At 39.2% G+C, this 24,209-nt stretch overlaps 1 protein-coding gene across 8 annotated transcripts in view; it reads right to left on the bottom strand.

The window, feature by feature from the left end:
* Window positions 1–594: 594 nt before the first annotated feature.
* Window positions 595–24,209, bottom strand: part of bbx (BBX high mobility group box domain containing) — a 34,503-nt gene continuing 10,888 nt past the window's right edge. For 6 of the 8 annotated variants that reach the window (XM_078931215.1, XM_078931214.1, XM_023962436.2 and 3 more), the window contains 13 exons: window positions 20,485–20,656; window positions 20,152–20,409; window positions 18,527–18,728; window positions 18,386–18,453; window positions 18,212–18,280; window positions 17,803–17,883; window positions 12,140–12,205; window positions 10,160–10,979; window positions 9,926–10,052; window positions 8,156–8,307; window positions 7,804–7,920; window positions 6,086–6,275; window positions 595–4,921 (listed from right to left, as the gene is read on the bottom strand). In XM_078931215.1, the coding sequence (XP_078787341.1) occupies window positions 4,843–4,921; window positions 6,086–6,275; window positions 7,804–7,920; window positions 8,156–8,307; window positions 9,926–10,052; window positions 10,160–10,979; window positions 12,140–12,205; window positions 17,803–17,883; window positions 18,212–18,280; window positions 18,386–18,453; window positions 18,527–18,728; window positions 20,152–20,409; window positions 20,485–20,643 (2,388 nt within the window). In that variant the 5' untranslated portion in view covers window positions 20,644–20,656 and the 3' untranslated portion in view covers window positions 595–4,842. The remainder of the gene's footprint in view (window positions 4,922–6,085; window positions 6,276–7,803; window positions 7,921–8,155; window positions 8,308–9,925; window positions 10,053–10,159; window positions 10,980–12,139; window positions 12,206–17,802; window positions 17,884–18,211; window positions 18,281–18,385; window positions 18,454–18,526; window positions 18,729–20,151; window positions 20,410–20,484; window positions 20,657–24,209) is intronic. The other 2 variants (XM_023962437.2, XM_078931217.1) reach the window with 1 other exon arrangement.

Raw genomic sequence — 24,209 nt, 5'->3', positions numbered from 1 at the left:
ATATGTTATGATGGTACTGGTATGTGACTTTCGGCCGCCAATATGTTTTACGTAGCACCACTTCGTTCGGATGTATTTATTTTTATTTGAATACATTAAGCATTTTATCATTTAGTTAACAAACTAATGGTTTTTGCTTTCGATTTAAAGAACAGAAATGGCGGGTTTATGGAATTTTATGGACGCATTAGTAAAGATTTGATTGACAACTGATAATTACGTTTTAATCAACGGCAGACTTACGCACACAAGGTTAAAACAAGTTTTATCTTAAAATTTCAACTTTCTAAAAAAAAACAAAAAAACGGTTATATTTAAAAAGAACAAGAAAAGGAATGAAGAGAGGGCTGGCTTGACACCAGTTTATTGATGGTTATGCAAATCTTGTGTGTACCCGTCTGTGTGAATAAGTTAATATCAGCACGTGTGAGATAAGTCTTTGTCATTAATGTAGGAATATACCTAAAACCTGTAAATAGTTGAGTGCTATTTGTTGGCGTTGTTTGGCAAATGATTCCTGTGACATGTCGATTTCCCAGAATAAATATGCTCAATCAAAAACAGATTAAAAAAGACACCACACGTGTAGACAGATGTATTAGATGTCATTTAATAGGTGCTAGAGAAGTGATACTTGTGTCAGCAGACAGTGTGATGACAAAGTTGTGGGAAGGACTACGTTTGGCTGAGGGGTCCCACACTAGCAGGGATTCCAGTAAGGCAAGGCTGCATCAAATAATAGGGAAAAAAACGCGCACACTTGACACACATCCATTACACAAATTAGAGTAAGCACATGATATCAGAAGAAAGAGACTTGGAATATGTAGCAGAACATCGTCACAACAAAAGGTCTACATTCCTGTAAAGGGCAGATCCTCTTCTACATGTCTGTGTACAAACAGATGCATATTGAGTTGTGCTTTTTGTCGCTTTTCTTTATTATTTGTCGAAACTTTGAAAAAGGAACAGTAATAAATAAAAACGAAACTCAAGCATTCAATAGTTCTGATCATAGAGTTTTACAAACTGCCCTGAACAGATGTTAACTGTTACTGCAAAGAGGAAAAAGCAAACAAAAAATATATATAAAAAAAAAAAAAACGATGAATCAAACCAAGGGAATGCTATTGGCCCACCACTCAGAGGGTAACAGTCTCTCAGCTATCAGTCTCATCATGGATGCTCACATGGTACAGTTAGTCCTCCTGACCCATCCCACGCACACACGCAAACACACACACTGTGTGCCACTGAGTTCAGAGCGCAGCAGCAATCCTCCGACGAGAGCTGCTGGGAGCAGACAACGCTCAGAAGGAGCAGCGTACCATCACAGCACACCTACAGTACAATCATGACTGAGTTAGAAAAATACAGGTACAAAATGATTACATTCAAGAAGACAGTACTAGCACAAAAGGGTATTATAGTCATTTTGGTAACTAATATAGGAATCTAAACAGTATATAAGCATCTCCCGGATAGAAAAGTGGAAGGGTGATAAGCATAATGCATCTATGGCTGTTCTTGGTTTTGTTGATGACTGGATTCTTGGACACATGGATTTAGTTCATATATATTTAGATAAATATATATATAAATAAAGTCCGTGATCGTTTTGGTTTGGGTCATAAGGTGCTAATATATAAAGAGGTGCCCTTTTGCTGCCAGAAAGCACGATCCCACTGGAAACTCAGGATGAATTGTGCTGATTTTATTACCTGAAGACTCAGAAAACCTGACAAATCCAGCACAACACTTTTGTTAGCTGTCTTTAATGCTCCTTTGAATATATATATATATATATATATATATATATACACATATATACGCTCACTGGGCACCATATTAGCGAACACGTGTGGCTTTAAAGCTGACATTTCATCAGGCAATCACATGGCAGCGGATCTGCTTTAAAGGGAGCCGACAAAGTTCCGAACTGAGCGTTGGAGCAGACCTGAAATGATGTCATCATTTAAATGGTTGAGAAACTTGTGATCTACCTTCTTGAGTTTTAAAAACGTAAACATAATTAGCGAAGGTTTGGGTGCTGGGCAAGAAAAAAAAAAAAAACCTTGTCACAAGAAATTTAAAAAAAAGCAACCACTTAAAATCAGTCAGATCTGACTAATCAAAACCCTTCCATGTGATTGGCTGATTTCTGTTAACCAACAGCTGATTAAAGTGTCCCTAATGAAGTGCTCAGCGAGTGCACCTTTCCTTTTTCTTTGGAAAATGTCAAGGAATTCGGTTGCTTTAAGCAGACATTTGTGTTTCGGGGTTGGGAAGACAATTTCTTTACTCCTCAGTCGAAGGACTACATGGATGACAGCGTCTGTAATGCAACTTCCTCTCATCTGAAAGCACGCGCACATACATGAGTTATTTTCAATTACATGATCACAAAATGGACTGTGGGTTTGCTTAACGGGGAAACATGCAGCTTGTTAAGATTTTAAGCTCAAGTGTAACAAGGATTTGTAGGTTTCTTGGGTGTATAGCACTATTAGCTCACAAGGATTAGCAAAAAAAAAAAAAAAAAAACAACACATGATCAGGATATCATGTCTCTGTTTAGGAAAATACTCTATTTCAAGAAAAAAAAACATTGTACTCCTCAAGCCATTTGTGCATCAGAAAACACTTTGTCTGTAGTCTGAGTCTGAACGGCTTGTGCGTCTGTAGACGGCGCAGTTCAGCTCTCCAGGTGACCACAAACGCACTCAGAGGTGGCGACTGTTCAAGACAGCCTGAATCCAGGACTGAGGGAGGCAACACTAGAAAACAACCCCCCCACAAACGCACGCGCCTGGAAGAAAAGCAAACGAAAGGGAGCTGCTCCCCGTGTCGTAGCTTAAAAAGTATTGATCTACACAGAGGAACAAGCGGCTGGTGGCTGAGGAGGCGAACGCTCGCCATCCTGCCTCCACCAGCCTCCCGGCGTTCAGGGAAGACAATAAATCTACAGCTTTACTGCCACCCTCTGGCCTTCTGAAGGTAAAGAGCACACCACAACATGGAATGGCTAAAGAGAAACAGAAGATAGTTCATATACGTTTGTAAATACTGGAAAAAGAAAAACATGATTACATATGAGCAGAGCTGTACTGAGAGCAATCAAATCTCAGAAGGCTAATGGGAGGAACCGACAAATGCCTGTAGGTTCTGCGAGGAACCAAAGTACATCTGATCTCAATACAATCAATTAATACTTCAATGAAACTCACATAACAATACAATAAAAAAAAGCTCTTTTCGTTAGAAGAGCTGTGACACCTAACTTGTGGGAACGTACAGCTCATCCTGAGACAGGCAGTGGTGCGACGAAGTTAGCCTTTCACGAGTAAATTACAGTTCAGCTAGGATTTAGTGCAGGTTTTATGGAATTTTTAAAAAGTACAACACGGAGATTAAGATTGTAACTGCTACTCAAAAATGCAGGAACATGAAGCAACAACAACAACAACAACAACAAAATAATCCAAAATGTCAAGACAAAAATGGCATTCTGCTAATCAAAGCTGCTTCTACTCATTGAGGCTGAGACGACTATGGCGGCGAACGGGGAAAGTTAAGGCTATATTGTCTGTCCGGCTATCCGCACTAACACACACGCAGCGAGCAGGCACGCGCTCAGCACACGGCTGACGGACGAACAACACAAACCCCCACGGCTGTGGCGAGCTGCAAACGCCAGGGAAAGCACACGTCTTCACATTCAGTCTATTAGTACTCGTTGCTACCACATACTCTATTGGAGTAGCATCACATCGACACACGAAAAGCTCACCCGTGATTTCTTCAACTAGTAAAACCGCATTAGTGTACAACAGGGGAGGTGCAAAACAAAATATATATATATATATATATATATATATATATGTATACATATATATATATAAAATAAGCGTTTCTAAATGGATTTCTCTCCATAAAGTGAACCATAGCAACAATTGACCCTGGTGAAGAGGTTTTGGGTTGAAGCTGGAGGGAATGGAAGAGGGAGCTCTACAGCAGGCATGTGTGTGAGGTAAAAAAAGTGACAAAAAAACCTGGGTTCTTCTAGAAAAACAAGCGCACTAATGTGTGTCCCCCGCCCGCCTCCCTTGGAAAAGATTCTTTAACTCCACATTTTAAAAAATGGCGTCCGCGGGGCGTTGACATTAGCTCCCAGGGACCATCTCAGGAGCTTGGCTGTATGAGATACTCATCCAGTCAGTTCATTACAAACAGAAAGCAGTCCGACTTGACATGTATAATTTTTATAATAGTCCATGTGCATAGATTAGCTGACAGAAGAAGAAATGTCACCACCTAAAAAATACAATAATTTAAGTAATCTTTAAGTAATTTTTTTCAACAAAGACACGACTTCTAGACTGTTTAAGTCAAAAAATAAATATTTCCCGACATGGGATGATTGAGTATTTAAAGGTATTTTGTTGATTTCTTTTTTTTAAAAAGTGTTTTTGTTTCATAATAAAGGACTGCTCCTCCAAAATAAAACCGTGGCCCCCCTGTAAGTAACACACTGACCGTAGAGAAGTACCTCATATACGCCCAGTTTAGAAAAGCCTCCTGTCCCGTGAGAAAGACACCTATCACTGAAACCAAAGGAAGGCTTAGAAGGACACACAGACACCAACAAGCAGGGAGAAGAAGGAGCTGGGGAGGGGTTTTTGTTTTTTATCCCCCCTCGCCTCCAAAGGATCCAAGCTCAAGCGAATTCTCTGCAACAAGGAAGTTGGAGTCTGTTCGATCCCTCCCCGGCAAGCGATGAGGAGGACGTGAAAGCGCCTCTGCTGCCGTCCGGGTGCCCCCCCTCATCCCGTCAAAAGCCGCTCACTGATCAGCGCAGGAGATGAGGACCGGAGTCTGGGCCAGCTCCTTCTTCTGACTCGGAGCCAAGCTCCTCTGGCCTCTGAAACAGGACATTACAAAGCACTTAACAGGTGACAGGCACACTTTGTACACCCCCCCCCAACAAAAAAACAAACGTGAAACAGAATTGCTGCATGCATTCTCTCAATATAAAGTGTGTCCTTCAGGCAGCAGAGGGTCATGGACAGGAGTGCAGGTGCAGGTGAGTCTTTCAGTTCCCTTGAGGCTCGTGCAGAAACCTAAAGGGATGTTATGAAAATGGAACCACTGTTGTGCGTGTGTGGTAGGTGTATCATGAAGTATTAGTAAGTTGCACATACTGATGATATGTAGCCGATGCTGCTGAATGGTGCCCTTACACCACACTTCAGTTGTTAGTGCGGTACAGGTACATGCACACACGGGGTGGGCAGGTGAAATGTAACTGATATCTCGTATGGGCCACCATAGGATGCCCATTTCCCCCCCCGTACCCATCCGTAAGGGTGCTATGACTAAAGCTACATTCACATCGAATGGGATTTGCGTGGCAGGGGCGTTCAGCTTCCACGTTAAGTCAATGAGCGTTTGGAGTGTCGAGCTCGGCGGTCTAGCAGCAGCGCTTTTCATGTGGCACGGCAAATATTTCCCTGTGCTTCACAATGTTTCCAGAGCTCAAATATCTGAACTTTGGTAAAGAATTTGATCGTTTACGAGATACAAAGATATACAATTAATACTTCCATGTAGTGATGAAGCTAAAAAGTCTGGACTGTTGCTTCTCCGACACTTGGTGGGAACGTCAGGTTTATGAAAACATTTTTGGACAAATTGGGTTCGGTGTGAACACAGTATGAGGTTTTAGGTGGAGGTGTGGCTTCTCACATTGGCCATAAGGACCGGACTCTGGGCCTGAGCCCTTTAATTAGAGTGTGTTGATTTTTAGGGTTAATAGGTACAACAGAAATATTACACGATTGACTTTTTAGTATTTTAGCTGCATTTCCTGTGACAGAATTAGTCTGTAAACAGACTTTAGGCGATGATAGTCTTAAGACTGCTCACCTACATGGTGTATAACCTTCATCAGTATAAAGTTTAAGATGCTTTGATCCTTCATCAGCAACTCTGTGTGTGAATATGATACTTTTCTCAGACTTTTGCGTGTGCTTTAGCTCTTTCGAACAGCTGTAGGGCGTGGAGGCCCAAATGCCACACTCCTTACCTGTGAGCGTTCTCCATGGCTGCTACCTCAGCAAGAGCCGCCAAGCTGAAGAATGTAGGTAGCTCCTGTGGTTCGGTGCTCCTGTCTGCCTCCTCTGCTCGGGGACTGTAGCACCTTTTTTCATTGCATAAATTCTGTTGGGGTAATGGCTTCTTATCCTGTTCCTGGTTCAGGTCCTTTGTTTTGTCCTCTGCAGCCAAAGACAGTCAATAAAGAAAAAGGATCTGATGTCACTCACACATGTCTGTAGCGGGTCACGGACATGGTGCTGTAGATCATGGACAGGCCGTCTCGAGGTCGACAGCACATACTTAAACCTACGGGTCACTTAGAAACTGACATTCTAAATGCTGGCTTTATTGTGGCAGCTTCCACTCCACCTAAATTTAAATCCTATTGTTAGATATCCAGTTTATATAGACCCCTTGCACTGACGTCATGTGTGCAACACTGTCCACCGTTTTAGGATACATCCGACAAGTTAAATCTGCAACTTTGGTGTAGAGGAATAGCCACCAAATCTCTTACAATGCAGATGCGTTGCTATTAGTTGTACAAAAAATAGAAAATTTCCAAATTCAAGCATCTCTTTTTTTTCTTTTTTTTTAAAGCAATTTCCACGGATGAAAACAGAAAAGGGAAGGATGGCAGCCTACAGATGCCAGCAGACTCTGCAGTGAACATTTTGTGTCAGGCAGGCCTATGGTTAAACCGTTCTGTTTGTCTTAAAAGTGATACATATGTAGAGGATGGATACCCTTAGGGTTTAAACCGGTGTTAAAAGGGTGCAGACTAAAACTTTTTTGTTGTCTTTAACGGTAAAGGAATAACGGAAAAAAGACGCAAACGTTTCCCAAAAAGATGCACATGTGAGGAAGCAGCATCACAGGTTCCTGCAGAGCCGGAATGTGGCTGTTTTTCTGTCAGTCTCTGTTATCTTCACCCGCACTATGTGTATGATAAATTGTTTTTGCAATGTTGATACTTGTGATGCTCATTGCATTGTTGAAATATGAATACTATTTATTGTGTCAATATATAAGAATACATCTTAGATCATACATCAAAGATCTGTAGCAGCAACTCACTCCTGAAATCTGACTCACAAAATGGGGGAGGGGCTGTGACGTCACATATCAGAGGTCTATACTTTTCTTTGGTCAAATGCTAAGAGCTTTGAGGGCCCACTTTACAGCACTTTTAGCTAACTAAAGCAGCTGTGGTAAACTGGGAATTCATGAAACTAGTGATGATGTTAAGTGATGCTGCTAATTTAAAAAACTGTACTTTGTAAGAACAGAAAAATAAAAACTTTATTATTATTATCTTCAGCAGAACAGCTTTTTGTTCGTTTAAAGCTATTTTTTTTTAATTAAAACGCTGCAGTAAAGTGCTGGCACAATTTTTAGCTTTTTCTAGCAGCTATTATAAAATTTCAGCACTTTTTATACCTTGAAAACATTAAAAATGAAGGATAGAAACCACACATGTGAACTGCATAGGACCTTTGATGGATGTGTTTGTCCATCAATCTACCTAATGGAGGGGGAGCTGCAAAGCCAAGGGAGCACAACCAAAAGGAAAGAATAAAAATGGAAAGAAATAAATAAAATCAGATGATTCACTCTGCTGGGGTGGGATGTGAAGTTTGACAAGAAATGAAGAACAGGAAGAGGAAGGGCCTACAGTGGAAGTTATTTGTGAGGAAAGTCCGTCACCTTCTGCTGCAGACACACTGCCATCAGCCGTGCGAACCAAGTGAGTGATCTTGGTCTTCCTAGCCTTCCTCTTCTGGCTGCCAACCAGCATCTCCATGCTAGACGGGGCCTGGACATCTAGGAACAGAGAGGCAGAGTGTACTTGACTCTAAACATTAACATTAAGTTAAAATATAATAGCTAAATTAAAAGTATTTCCAGAAGACATTCATGGATTCTCCAAACATTCAAATGTCTTTTGCTTGAATTATTTTTCAAAATAGATTGTAGGTGAGATGGTGGGATATTTCACAGTCTAGAATCAACGTTTTCATTTGGTTTAGCTTTTATTAGAGTCGACTTTAATTCGTACCTTTCCCAGCTTTGGGGGTGTCCTCCTGATTGGTCGAGCCGTCACTCTTTCTTTTCTTTGCGACTGCTATCCCCTTCTTATCAAAGGTCACCGGGCTAAACTGCGGGAGGCTGTTGAACTTCTTTTCAAACTCCTCCTCCAGTTTCCCAAGGCTGTAGAAAAATCAAGCCGCGTTATTGTGGTCATACAGATGTCAGGGCCACGTCAGAAGCTGTCCAACTGCTGCTTGGGTTTTTTCTGTAAGCTGCTCCTTCTGTGGGGGCAGCAGTGTCTGAGCAGAGTGTGCTGAGATCAGTAAGGCTCAATATAGCAGAGGTATGCTAGAAGAAGCACCACAGCAGCAAACCAGTGAGGCATCAATATGTAGAGCTGGGAGGCATAAAACTCCTTAGATGTCTTTGAAACGTTGACGTGACAGTGGGAATCCTTATTAAGACCGAAACCAGCATTAAGTTCTATTCTGCAGAGGCCTGGATCAGCCAGATCACCACAAAGAGGCTAAAAATATATCAGTTCCAAAGTGAAGCAATCGCACGGTGAACATCAAACCATATGTCTGCAATGTATGAAACATGGACTCATGTCACTTCAGCAAGATCTCCAAGCAAGGAAACTCAAGAGTTGTTTGGGTGTGTTTTCCTAAACCACAGGTATCAAAGAGAGGCGAGATGATCACGTCTGATTTCATGTTTGGACTTACTTTGGAGACCCACAGCAATCGGTAACTATGAACGATGTTTGTCATAAGGACAGGTCCTCTAGAACCAGCTGAAGAGGAGGAATGACAAATAGCCAAAGAGCCAGATTCAAATTTGTCAGTGATGTCATAACTTGGCTGCAGGTGGAGAAGAGGGAGGCCACCGATCTGAGCACAAGAAAGTTCAAAGAAAGAACAGAACGTCAAGGCGACTGAGGGAAGCTGTGAACCTGTGAAGGATCAGTAGAGGGAGAAGGAACCATGATGCAAGACGCATGAAAGTCATCCAACTAAAGCTACGTCCACACCAGACAGGTGACACGTGCGTTTAGCACATGGTGTTCACACTGTCTGTATGCCATGCAAGTGCATGCACTCACAGTTGGAAGAGTCTCGGTGCGAAATGCTGAAGCGGCAAAAATCTAGCAAGTCTTTGTCCAGGCTCTTTCTTTCAGACTTGGTGTGATAGAGTTCCAGACGGGCACAAACAGTATTTATTCATTTCCCCTTCATTATCTATTTTCAAACAGTTGACACTTGCGTAAATTAAAAAGGACACCATCCATTCATCTCTACCAAATCTTAAAAACCTCCATAGCTTCACATGAATGTGAGAGTTTTGAACACGGAAGCCCGACACGCACATTTATACGCGTTTACATAGACTTTTAATTGGAAATGGCTGCTTAAACGCGCTTTGCCGAGGGCGGTGTGAACGTAGCATCAGAGAGAGAAGTGATGCTCGATCCTGATCAAAAATACAAATGATCCCAAGGCCAGAAGGTGTGAATGTTTACGGCAACAGTGGTGTCAGAAGCTTTATGAGCCCTTGAGACTGGAAGTCCCAGAATGGAGCAAGGGATCCAGAAGTTTGCAGAAGAAGTCAGTCCTTCAGAGGAGATGATTCATAAAGTCCTTAGGATGGAAGTTGCAAAAACAAAGAGCGACTTCAAGATTAAATAAATCAGAGATCACTGTTTATGAAAACCACCCAAAAGATTCCCAAAGGGCAAAAATAATCAGTTCTGATGCTTTTTCGTAAATCAAGAGCAATGCACGCAAACCTGACTAACCTCTGTGACTCGTCTTTGGACTTGGACTTCTTGAGTTTCTTGGGATTATTAGGTCCTATGTTTGACATGGTCCAGCTCTCGTGACTCCAGTTAGCATCATCAAAAGCACGGAAAGCACCTTTTTTCCCTGCAGACGAGTTACAAGCAGACAAATGAAGAGATTAACAACATGAATTCGAAGTGTCCTGCCATGTGGTCCATGACAGGAGTAATCATTGAGCCATTATGGGATACCTCGATCAATATTTGCTCTCAGTGACGTCAGCATTCCCTCAGAGACCAGCGTTTTATACAAAGCCCCCTTGCAGCTCCGCTCTGACTTCCTGGAGCCACGGTTCTCTGTGTTCAGCTCAAAGGCTGGGTCGCTGTGGCTCTCCTTTCCCCTTTCTTCCTCTTTAGCAGGTGAAATATTGCACTGGGAGACACGAGGCTCTGGCATGCAGTCCTGGATGTCCACTCCTTCTGCAGCATCTTCTTCGGCTTCCGTTTTGGGGGCCATGTCAGTCATCCTTTCCTTCACATCTCCGTCAGGGGATCCCAGCTGCCCACTGCTCTCGTCCATCTCCTCTTCCTTTTCTTTGACAAACGCCTTAGCTTTGGTCTTACATTTCTTTTTCGGCAAGTTGCCCAAACAGGTCTGCATCCTCTTCTTGTTCTTGTCATCTGTGGGAGCCCAGGCCCCGCTGGCCACTGCCTCGATAGTGCTGAAGATGCTGTCCATGTTCGCCTCTGAGTGGTTGCATTTCTTGTTGACTTGCTTCGGAGAACTGGAGATTTCACTGTGATTTGACTCGGCTGCCTCTTTCTTCTTGCTCTTCTTTTTGACACGTGAAGCATGCCTGTTCTGTTGAGGGGGCGTGGCGTCAGTCGAGGTAGAAGTAGGGGAGGGAGGGCAGAGGGGCGATGTGTGCATGTGGGGATAGTGGTCAGGGTCTGATCCCTCCTCTTTCACATCAGGCTTGACAGCAGTTTGCTGCAGAGAAGCTGTGGAGGAGCTGTCCTCTGGAGGAGATGCAACAGCGTCCATTTTTCCAGCCTCGGACGCTAAACACATCTTTATAAACACAGCAGAAACAGACGCTTACATAAGTGGATGTCGGTATGTTCCCCCCCCCCAAGTCAATTTAAAATACATCTCGTCTGCACAATTACCTCTACAAACTTAAGAGCATGAAGAGCTTTAATAGTTCAAATCAACAGAATTGATTTTAGTAAGATGAACACCCAATCTGATCCTCTTTTGATCTATTCTCTAAGCGTTCCCAGCGCTCTTTGAGACTTTTGAGACGACAAGCTCCAAAAGATCAACCGATATATCATACAAAACAAAACATACGTAACAAAACGTAACACTATGTCACTCCTCTAAGTATCAAGAATTGGAGTTTGACATTTGCATCTTGGGTGCATGTCCACTGTGAGAGACATTATCTAAAAGAAATCTGGAAATCCCATTGCATGATTTCTTAAAAGAATGATTTGCATGCTACTGCTGTACATAAGTATTTCAACACCTGAGAAAATCTATGTTAATATTTGGTTCAGCAGCCTTTGTTTGCCAAACCTTTACTGTAGTTTTTCACCAGGTTTGGACACGCTGCAGAAGGGATTTTGGCCCACACAGACTTACTATGAAAAGCAGATTTTTAAGTGAACCAGACAATTATTTTGAATCAAATGGATACATTTAGATGAACATGTAAGATTATAGCATGATAAGAAGTTTCATTTTGCCTTTAAGAGCTTGTTGAATCGGATCTGTGTGCTACTAGTGTTAGTGGGTATAGAAAAATAACGTTGCGTAGGAAAGTCGAGGCGCATTAGTAGCTACATCCATGGTTAAGGGTCTGACACGGAACGCTCTCAAACTGCGTTTCTTAGTACTTCTTTATTCAAATTGTTGTGAATCAGGGGCTGATGAAAAAGGGCTGTTTGAAAAAGTAGTTGCTTCCTGCTCCACGCCATTCTGATGCATCCACTTGCAGACAAATAGATCTATGTACATCTTTGTTTTCCTAGTCTGAGCAGCCATCTGGCCCCTCACAACCAAAGCTAATGTTAGCTTGGGGTTTAAATTGGGGCAGTAAGCTACTGGGAGAGGGGGATGATGGGAAATCTAGGCAGGCTTGCTCCCTGCCCGTACTCCCATCCACAACTAAAATTTGAAAGAAATTAACTCAAAGTAAAGCACAAACAAAACCCAAACCTGCTTACCTCTGCGAGCTGGAAAAGCGCAGATTGTTTGCATGGTTTTCCTTCAGGAGCCACAGACAGGGAAGACTGTGGAGACATGAAAGCAGACTTTATCAAACACCCTACTTAGCTTTAATATTAGAAAACATACATTTGAAGCTAAATCTTTTCACATCTCTAATACGGATTTGAAAACCAAATGGTTTGACAAACTAACTTTTCCAACTTACCTATAATTGCATGACCAGAAGTACAAACTTACCATTAAATCCAATGAGGTTTTCAAAAAAGCATTTAAATGTACAAGATGTTACCGCATTTACCAAATTCAATTTTGTTATCTATTACAATTATCAATCTTTTTTCTTTTATTAACATCGTTGTCTTCAGAGGTTAGATATCAGAAAGTATTTCTCTTTTTTTTTGGAGACAGCATTACAGTTACGTCTCAATTGTGTGAAAAGATTGCAAAAATCACAGTTTAAAGTGTGTTATTAAGACAAACTACAGACAGTTTTGTTTGAGTTCAGATGCATCAACAGCTCTGAGCTTCATCTTCAGCTGTAGGAAAACGAAAAACTGCGATTAAATGCAGCTGATATTGCATGTGTGATACTGCAGAGACACAGACTAAAAGTGTGTTACTCTTTCTGGACAACAGCTTTAAGAATATACTACCAAAAAATGACTGCTAGATCAGATGGCTACAAATAAAAAAAATAATTTAAAAAAATCAACATTTTCAATTGATAATCTGTGGGTTTGATTTGCCCTATTTTATTGTTTGTGTTTAAAAATACAAAGGTTGACATTTTTTCATATTTTTTATTATGATAAATGACACCTAAATACTTTACACATATTAAAGGGAAAATGAAAGTTTCCTGCTCTGATATGGAGTGAAACGTGTAGTTTATTGTAGCATTTCTTTTATCTCTGTTTCTAGTTAAAATATTGTGTTTTGGTTGCTGGCATGTTTGGCTTCTGTGGAGCCTGTTTGATGACAGGCTGCAAAAATAATTTAATAATTGTTGCCACAAAATCATTAAAATGTTCAGGATGTACCCCACCTTTGCCCAACAGTAGCTGGGGTTCGCTCCAGTGACCCTATGACCTTTTTTGAAATTTAAAAAGGACATTGAAAGCTAAGAACTAAACTAACTAAATTTTAACTAAATTTCCCTTCGGGGATTAATAAAGTTGATCTTGAATCTTGAAGTTAAATTAGTGTTTCCCTTGTACAATTTAGCAATTTAATGAATCTCTTTTTAAGTTTTTAAAGTTAGTAATTTCTTTGTATATATTTGCTATTTTTGGCCACAAATGACTATTTCTATCATATGATTAACTATTTTATTGCAACCAATTCGGGGTTTTTTGGGCCAAATTAACAATTTTGTGACCATGAATTGGTATTTTATGCAAACAATTCTATTATTTCGTGGCTACACATTTGTATTTTGTTTATGCAATTTTATAGCCACAAATTAGTATTTCTTTAGTACAATAAACTATTTTATGGCCACAAATAAGTAATTTATGCGTCGATTTAAATATTATGTGGATACAAACTACTATTAATGTACATTCATGCAATTAAACTATTTAATTTCCACTAATTAGAATTTTTTATTTATTTAATTACTTTGTGGCCACAAATTAATACTTCGCTTATAGGATTTAACTATTTTGTGGCGCCAATCTATACATTTTTTGTAGCCTGTTGTCAATCAAGCTTCATAAGCTGCTTAATCAAAGCAGCAGCTCGTCAAAATAAAGAACACGTTACTTTCCTTGGCTGTAATGAAAGCTACTGCTTTCCTCTGAATGTTATGAGGCAAAGAATTATGAAATAAGATCATCTTCTCTCTTTTTTCACAGGATGGTCCACTGTACTAACGTCAATAATAATGGAAGCATTAGAGCTACTTTTCTTTAAAATTAGCTGATTTCCGGCATCATTCTCCTAGGACCTCACAAACATACAGCTGTGTTGTTTTTTTAGACTCTGTCCTGTATGGATATTGTTATTTGTTTTTTGGAGATTTAATGAATTAAACAGACAGAAAGCATTTGCAAATCTAAATGGGAGTAGTTTCCCTTTTTTTGAATGGAAATGGAAATGTTATGTGACATGTAAAGTGCCAGGAGAAAAGTCTTTTAAAAAGGGAAAATCCGAAGAATCAACAGCACTAAATTTATTTAATATTTGTTTATGTTTGTCATAAAATACATGTAGAAGATTTTTTTAGCATTTCTGTGTTTCTCTGTGTTTTTCTTTTTCTATGTGCGTTTTATTAAAACACAACTAAGGTTTATTGATAATTTGGGTCCTAAGATGAAGCAAATACAATCAAAGAGGAAAAGGTTCTATTTAAAAATCCTTCCATTTTCCCCTGTTAATCTATAGTTGATGAACGGTTCTTCAATAAAGCAGGTTTTTTTGGCTGTTTGGTAGTACAAACGACACGCTCTCGCTACTTTTGCAAAAAGTGGCATAGCTAAAGCCACAGGATTATGGAAGCAATTCTGTAGCATTAATAAAAAGCAAAGTCAAAACCAGAAATGCTTTTTCATTTTCAAAATGAAGCTGCATTTTTTGACTCAAAAATAAAATGAAAAAGCAATCCACCAAAATGCTTTTTCTTTTCCTTCCTCAACAAAGCTTATTCTGTCACTTAATTAAAATTAAAATTAAAATGGTATTTGACATTTCATTTTCAAGACGTTCCATGGTAAATGTGTAGCATAATTCATTTAGAAATGTTTAATTTGACGTTTAAAATAGATTAATAGAAATGCTTTTTAATTTTCAAAATGAAGCTGCATGAAATGACTCAAAATTTAAAAGAAAAAGCAATATACCAAAGTGCTTTATCATTTTATACTTCAACACAGCTTTTTCTGTCACTTAATTAAAATGACAAAGAAAATGGTATTTGACATTTCATTTTCAAAAAGGTCCACGGTAAATGTGTAGCAAAATTCATTTAGAAATGTCTAATTTGACAATTAAAATGGATTAATAGAAATGCTTTTTAATTTTCACAATGAAGCTGCATGAAATGACTCAAAATTCAAATGAAAAAGCAATATTTCAAAATGCTTTTTCATTTTATACTTAAAACCGCTTATTCTGTGTCATAATTAAAACGAAAATGCAAAGAGGGGATTGCATTTGCATTTTAACATCCACCCTGGGAAACTTGTAGCAATATTCATTTCGAAAAAGCATTAGCAGAGGGGAGGCGGGGCGATGACGTCACTGCTTTCTCTGTGTGTCCGGCTGCTGACTGACGCACACACGCGCACCAGGAGCAGACTGTGTTAGCAGCAGAGACGAGGGTTTTGTGATGGTTGTGAACTTCTGATGAGTTTCCACAGCTTCTAAGGACTACATAGCTGCATGTCCGCCTTCTGCGGTCCTCCTCCTGACGCACCGCGGACAAGCTTTTGTTCTTCGGACCGCCAGCTGCCTTCGCACAGCGGAGCGCGAAGCTCCCGATGATCGCTGAAGGCGGAAATGCTGCTACGATCTGAGAAACCATCATATGAATTTGTGTTTTCAGTGGTGTCCAGAACAAAATAAAGACTGATGCAATTCCCACATATTTACACATTTATTTGCAGCTTCGCGCTGAATTTGCTGTTTGATGACAGCTGGAGCTCCATCAACAGATAGCAGATTTCTTTCTCCATGCTAAACGTTGCTGGTTGGACCAAAAACACTCACTCAGCGCGAAGCTGCAGGAGACTATCTTCATAATGTGCTTTTATTACTGTCATGATTATTATTAAGGGCCTGCTTTGCTCAATCATATGTTTTTAAATCAGTGCGGTCAGACGACGCTGAAGAAGTTGGGTTGCGATTCACAGCTTCTGATTCGCGAGGGAGATAAAGGAACATTCTGCTGCATTTCTCGCATTAAGATCCAGGAATTCAGGTTTGAGCAGTCCAAGTCCAGCGGTTTGTGAACAGGACCCGGTTTTAGGTGATCTCAATGCGAACACAGACACACCAGGTATCTCAGCGACAGCAGCCGGACACACAGAGAAAGCAGTGACGTCATCGCCCCGCCTCCCCTCTGCTAATGCTTTTTCGAAATGAATATTGCTACAAGTTTCCCAGGGTGGATGTTAAAATGCAAATGCAATCCCCTCTTTGCATTTTCGTTTTAATTATGACACAGAATAAGCGGTTTTAAGTATAAAATGAAAAAGCATTTTGAAATATTGCTTTTTCATTTGAATTTTGAGTCATTTCATGCAGCTTCATTTTGAAAATTAAAAAGCATTTCTGTTAATCCATTTTAATTGTCAAATTAGACATTTCTAAATGAATTTTGCTACACATTTACCGTGGACCTTTTTGAAAATGAAATGTCAAATACCATTTTCTTTGTCATTTTAATTAAGTGACAGAATAAGCTGTGTTGAGGAAGGAAATGAAAAAGCATTTTGAAGTATTGCTTTTTCTTTTTAATTTTGAGTCAAAAAATGCAGCTTCATTTTGAAAATTAAAAAGCATTTCTATTAATCTATTTTAATTGTCAAAATAGACATTTCTAAATGAATTATGCTACACATTTACCAGAGAACGTCTTGAAAATGAAATGTCAAATACCATTTTAATTATCATTTTAATTAAGTGACAGAATAAGCTTTGTTGAGGAAGGAAAAGAAAAAGCATTTTGGTGGATTGCTTTTTCATTTTATTTTTGAGTCAAAAAATGCAGCTTCATTTTGAAAATGAAAAAGCATTTCTGGTTTTGACTTTGCTTTTTATTAATGCTACAGAATTGCTTCCATACAGGAACACCAGACGTCGTCTACATTCTGTTTTCCTTTTGGTTTCATTTTCACAGTCTGAGGTTGGTATTTGCTCAGCCGAAAGATTCTTTCCCACAACTTCTACACACATCACAGGCAGTTTAGTTGTGTTCCAGAATGATTGCTTTGAAGGATTTGATTTTTTCTACGGTAAAAACTAACATCAAACGATGAAATCAAGAGTGATAATTATGATCTAGGATTTTCCCCTCAAAGTTATCTCTTGGTTTCACAGATCTGTGATGGCTGCAGGCACAGCTAACCTGCAGTCAGATGTGTCATTTTTGGATAAACCAGTTAACCGAGCTGACACACTGGTTGTTGCTGGGTATTTTGAGTAAAATAAAATTCAGATTTTCCACTCAATATGTTTAAACTGATTGTATTTTGATTTTCTTCCTAAAAAAATATCAAACCACTTGTCTAACAAGAGGCTTGTCTGTGTTTCTTTGTTATTTAGCTAATCACAGCTTTAAAAAAAACAGGAAATGTACAATAAGCAGAAGCTTTCTGTGCAAAAATGCTTTGCTGATACATGTCTAAGAATAATAAAAACTGATTTGATATGAGAGGTAAAGGAAGAGGAACTCCAAATATCTAACTACAATCAATGAACACACTGAACACGGAACCTTTAATTAGATTTGCTACAGTAACAACAGACCACATCAGGCGCCATTTATGTCATCATTTCATTTGCTGAATCAGATCAAATAGATTAGGGGGGCCCTGGCCTGACAGAAATTGTCCTTAAACATGATAAAACTTATTTCCCCCTCCCAAAATAATCGCAAATGTGGTACATCCTCATAGACACGGCTGGTTTCAGTGCAATCATAATATTTCATTCGTACCTCTGCCACAGGGGAAAGGGCCGACTCGACCCTGCTTTCAGTGATGTCAGGCACTCTGTTTGGTATGGTCTGAGACGAAATCTGAAAGCATTATTACCATAAAAGAACATAAGATTATGATTTTCATTATTAATATTTTTATACAATAATATTATAAGGATCAAAGGATCATTTTAAATGAACAAACATTTTCTTTTACACAAGATAAAACCTCAACACTTAGCCATTTTGATGTTCTAGATGAAAGAACGATCTAATATGAATTCATGTTACAGGCCCAAGAAAGTCTAACTGTAACCATAATAATAAAATAATCATACTTTCTGAATGCTAAGTCATACATTCTAAAGAATAAAATTCTAAAAGATCTGATCCATCAAATATAGAGCATCAAGTTTAGGAAAAATACCTCTTCTTTCTCGTCTGGAAAAGAGTCTCCTTCATTGGCTATGTCAGGTAAACTAGGTTTAGAAGGGATCTAGAAAATAAACATATTTGAGCTTAGTTACTGTTTTGGACAACAATTAAATACAGTAAAAATGATTTAAAAAAAAAGAAAATGACATCTGTGACAAGCACCCACCTCTCTGTTTGTGAGAGCGTGTTCACCAGCTAACAGCAGCATGCTAAGGCCTCCCATCTTTGTAGGATCTGGCAGTAATGACACACACACAAAAATGATCCAACAGTTCAACATGTTACTGCAAAACTGCACAATACACACCTGCCATGGCAAAGTTCAGCTGCGGCAAGCTGTTGGTTTTCGGCACTTTTTTGGCAGTGGAGTCCTTGGGTGAGTTGCAGGAAAAGGACCAAACCTTTTTGCGCGGATTGCCAACCGTCTGATAGGAAGGGCTTTTGACCGGTTTGCTGGTGGTCGGACACCACTTGTAGCCTGGATTTGCCTTCATAAAAGCATCCTTGTACTGCAAGAAAAAACAATTTGGGGAGAAAACCACATTTATCAGAAATACTTCTGTTTTTCAACAATGTCTAGATCATTAGACACATTGCAAAATAAATGAACCTAATCACAAAAGTAAATATTTCTCATCAAATAAAGTGAGCATCTAGCTTGATCCCTTTGCTTAAAATGTGTCATCTTAAATTTAAATGGAAGACAAAACCCCGCTCATAAAGCAAGATGTTATTCCAAATTATATAGTTGTTTATTTAATGGTAGAATATTTGTACATTACGACCAATGACAGTATGTGAGAACTGGACAGAAATATCCCTCCTCCTGCGTTTCAAACAAGAAGTACCAAGAAGCAAAAAATCCAATAGACTTCTATTGAGATGTCATCAGCTATTACTCAGTATCATATTTGTCAGAATTACCATTCATGATTTAATACCTTTTTAAAAATGTTGTATAATCCTATTTTTTTCATGATTTCTTTATTGCAAGGTATTTAAGTTATAAACTGACCAATCAGATGCCTCAGTAAAAGCATGTGGTCTCACATCAAATGTTCAAACCATTTAATTGACAGATTCATCCGAGCCCACTTTCAATTGGTAGGGGTGTGGCCTCCTAACAAGTTCTCTCCTGGTTGGGGTTAGTGGCTGCAATATAAATGACTAAGATTGACCCAATCACTGCTCACAGATGTCATCTGGCCCCAACATGGCGGAGTCCACATTACAAAAAAATGGCAACTGAATTGACTTCATTTCATCGGAGCCAGAAGTAAACCGTTTTCAATGGGTGATGTCACTGTCACTCAGTCCAGTTCCCATATTCAGTCAATAGTTATGACTCATTTCTCTATATTTGGGAGGAATGTCATTAAATCCTTTAAAAAAACAAAGGTTGCCATCTAAAACACAGCATCTCCTGCTGCTGGGAGGTATGACATGCCAGTCAGTAGTACTTAACTGAACATTCACAAACACTTTACTAGAAGTGACCTCATAAAAAGCCAAAACAAGTTGAAACAATTTTACTTGGTGGTGGTCTTATCAGAACTCGTGTCAAGGTGCCCTACTTCTGCTGAGACACTAAACCTGCACCAGAGCTCCTGTTTTTTTTTTTTTTTACCAGTGTATAAGTGCAAAAAGACAAAAGCTGTACACATTTTACAGCCCAAAAAGATATAGCAGCAAAATATTCAGTAAAGGGAACCATTTTTTTTGCCTAAGCTTGTTTCATTAGCAATTTTTTAATCAACTCTGTAAAAATAACAATTTAAAATCGTTGTTTAATTTTTATTGGTTGTGTATTAGTGAATTCACATTTATTTTCCCTTTTTTTCTCAGTTTCCAGGCCTTACTGGAACTTAAATTAAATTGTTATCTTACTAAAAGGACAGTTGGTACAAAAGCACAGGTGACCAAACGTCCCACCTCCTTGGCCATGTCAGTGTATTTCTGCTTCTCGTTGGGCTCCAACACAGCCCACCAGTCAGCCAAGATTTTGGTGGCCCCTCGGTTGTCCAGTCGGGGATGTTCCTGCCGCACCAAGGAACGGTGGCGCTTGCAAAACAGGAGGAAGGCATTCATTGGCCGGCGCGCCCGCTGCTCACTGGAGTCCTCCTCAACCTCCTCTGTTGTGCTTCCACTCTGCACCTGGGGGTCCTGGTTGGGACTGCACAGCCCTGGCTGCTGGGTCCATATTTGAACAAGTGTCAGGATCCATGCACCATGATTCCATCACATGGCGTCCTTTTGCACACTCACCTTCTCCAGTTCCTCTTCATCATCCTCTTCCTCTTCTTCTGAGAAATCTAAAGCCTTCTTGGAAAGAAGGGGGTGCCACTGCAGACATTTGCGTTTGGGACGTTTGCCGGTGATCTCCCCAGCGACAGGTGGCTCCTTGCTCCTTCCTCCACTCTTCATGGTACTACCGTACCTAAAACAAAATTACAGATCCATGCTCTACATTATTTTTTATCAACACACAAACCTCACATTGACAATGGCAAATGCAAACAATTAAATTTCAATGTATTTTGGATTTTTAATTTTTTTGTGTAATATTTAAAAATATGAATAAATGTACCGGTATATGTAGAAATGCAGAAAGCTGTGTTAATGTGTGCTTTTTTTTCATTAACGTCAATAATCTTGCGAGTGCACAAATAGGAAAGTTTACCATTTTTAATTAGAAATGCCTCCCCCCTCTGTTATCTGTTGGCTCAACAGTAAAAGCAAAAGGAACCTGGACTGTACAAACTGTGAAATTGGGCCCCTCATCAGTAAAGTTAAGCAAATAAAATCCATTTAAGACAATGATGTGAGGTGGTTTGTTTGAACAGTTGAAAGATTAAATCAGGTAGCGACAAAACAAAAGTGCTGGAGGAACCGTGGAAGATGAAGCAGGAGCTATCAGCACTGAATTCAGAACAACAAACTCAAACAAGGTTCAAAGAACATCAGCTCAAACTGGAAAAACATCAATCATGGGGGGAAAGTCATCATGGATTATCATGTCTATCCATGATAAATTAGACGATATTAAGTTAGACTTGTTTTATATCATTTCATTGCTTTTTTATTTAACCCAGCTGCAGTTACAGGGGTAATGTGTGGATTATCAAATGAGATGATCAGAACGGAGAAACAGATATACACAAGAAGCACGTTATCTCTTTAGCTAAAAAACCTCTGCATGCCTATGAAATTTCCCCATTGTGGGATTAATAAAGTCATCTATCTATCTATCTATCTATCTATCTATCTATCTATCTATCTATCTATCTATCTATCTATCTATCTATCTATCTATCTATCTATCTATCTATCTATCTATCTATCTATCTATCTATCTATCTATCTATCTATCTATCTATCTATCTATCTATCTATCTATCTATCTATCTATCTAAAAGTCGCCTTGAGACGGCTGTTCTTGATGATGTTAAAGACCCACGCCAATGAAAATGGTGTTTTTACCATGTTTTTATAGGATTTTTCTCATGATGGACATCTACAAAAACGTTTGATATTAAAATTGCCTTTCTGTGTATTTCTTTATTCAAATTGTTCTGAATCAGGAGGAAAAAATGCCATCTGAAAAAGCTTGTAGTTGTGACGTAGGTGATACAGTTGGCGAGCCACAAGCTCCCTGCTCTGATCCATTCTGAGGCATCCACCTGCAGACAGGTGGATCCATGTACGTCGTTGTTTTCCACTGGTTCCATACTATGTCTGTGTTGGCATGTGGCTTAGAACTGTACAGCTGAATAGCTCCAACATTGCTCACCATTTTTGTTGCACCAGTGATGTTAGGTTGTGAGAGGCTGTAAACTAGCGGGTGACCGTAAACAAAGGGATGATAGGAAGTCAGAATAGGCTTACTCTGGGCCAACGGACTCCTGCCGCTCTGCAGAAACTATGCTCAAGAAAACGACAAAGGTTTTTGATTTTGACTAAATCCGGCAAAATCATAATCAAAAGAACGCTTTGAAAATTGATCAAAAGAGGATCGGAGTGGGTCTTTAGAAACCTGTATGGTCCATGAGATCAACAACTATTACAACCGTTGAGGAGAGATGTAGTTTTTGTTCCAATGCCAGTATTGTCACTCCCAACACTTGGTAATTAACCATTTCTCTGAAGAGTGCATGTATCCTCTCTTGATATTCTTCGTACATGAATACCGGTTTGGGCTGCAGCAGAAGGTATTTGGCTTGTACTGCATGCACGCATTATTCATTCATCTACAGGTGTTGGCTTCAGATTTAGGAGTCGTCATTGTACACTCCTGCAGCTTACATTAGCACAATGATGCAAAAAATAATGAACTTATCAAGATACTATAAGAGGATAAAGAAATATTCCAGGAAATAATGGAGTTGGGACAGAATGTTGCAGGTTTGTTGGATTACAAGGTTGTTGGCAAAAAAAAAAAGAAAAGATGAAAATGATTGCCTATATGTTACTGCAATGGACTTGCCCATGGCTAGAACCACACAAGACAGGGTCAGATGTTTTCCCTTAGCAGCCCTATGGGCGTGCTGTACAAAAATATACATATTTTGCTATATGCATTTGTATTTTATGACCTAGTGGCTTCTAAAATATGGTCTTGACATGTAATAAAATGATTTACTTTTTCGTTGATGCTCAGGTTTTCCCTGCCTATGGCCTGTGATAGATGGGACAGACCCTGTGACCCCTGTGACCCCTTTTAGGATGTAGATGGGAGGATGGATAGACTGAAGAACATTCTATTTACACAAAAACCTACATTGTACTTTAATGTCTTAACCTAGTTAAATGTAGTGATGAATAGTGAGCACTAACTAGACTTCACCTTTGCAGAACAAGATGATAAAAATTCAAAGAAGCCCACTATTTGGGTAAAAACTCCAGAAGCATTTTCCCAAATGTTTCGGGAAAGATCAAAAACAGGTGTAGAGCGCAGGTTTTGAACAGGTTTATCCCTACAATAAATGTTATATTGCGGTTTGTTCCTATTGAATGTACCTTTAGGTTTAGTATAAAACCAATTTGCAAAAAAAAAAACATTTTCAAAAGTTTTATCCAAACCTTTTCTTTTTACAAATCCTTAAAAAAATAACAGAAAAAAAGCTCAAGCTGCGGATGTTCTCTCCAATGCGTCACGACCAAAACACAACTCAATGTCTTTTGAGTTTAAATGTAGACTTTAAAAATGAAAGTAGCTGAAGCCACATCTCTGAAACAAGAATACTGTTGCTCAATCACATTTTTTCTCCTATGGTTAGATCTCAAACACACGATAATTTTGGGAAGAATTTTATTTTGATGAACTTTATCGCTGTGTTTTATACTGGGAATCTAAGCTGCACTCAACAGGGAATTCCTGTGGGGACTAAATAATGTAACCCATCACCACATAGCTGCTCTCTTAGACAAATAAATGATGGGGAGATGAATGCATTTGCATTTTTTGCATTTATTAGACACAATATAAGGGACCGTTCTACATTTTTTGCCCAATGTTGTATTTAGCTCCTGTTTAACAATGAATACTATCATAACAAGTTCTGTTCTGTCTTTACATCTCTCTTCTGCTCATTCCAAGTTAAATATGCATGATCTGATCAAGACGCTTCATGTAAAGCACAGGCTTCCTCCTAAAATAGACATGTTTTTTTTTATCCAGTGGCTTTAAAAAAAATTGTATTTGTTTTTTTTACTTTTTATCTCTAATCTGCTCTGAATTTAGTGAGCTTAGTTCCTTAGATTGGTTTGTTTTTCAATCTGTGGTTTTTGTCCAGATCATAAAAACAAAAATAAAACACCACAAAATACATATTTCACTGTTTTAACTGCTCAATTTTCTCATAATTCTTTAAGTTGTGTTTCATCTTTGATACAGCTTTGCCTCTCACATCAGTTTGGTTTGGGTTCAGAGTCCGTTCTTCACATTAAACGGCAAAAAGGGACAAAACTCCAGACTTTTTCTGATTGTTCAA

The sequence above is a fragment of the Oryzias latipes genome, chromosome 14 (assembly GCF_053564925.1).
Source record: "Oryzias latipes strain Hd-rR chromosome 14, Olatipes_Hd-rR_3.1".
Taxonomy (NCBI): Eukaryota; Metazoa; Chordata; class Actinopteri; order Beloniformes; family Adrianichthyidae; genus Oryzias; species Oryzias latipes.
The sequence above is the reverse complement of the archived record's forward strand: the minus strand, read 5'-3'. Positions and strand labels throughout refer to the sequence as shown.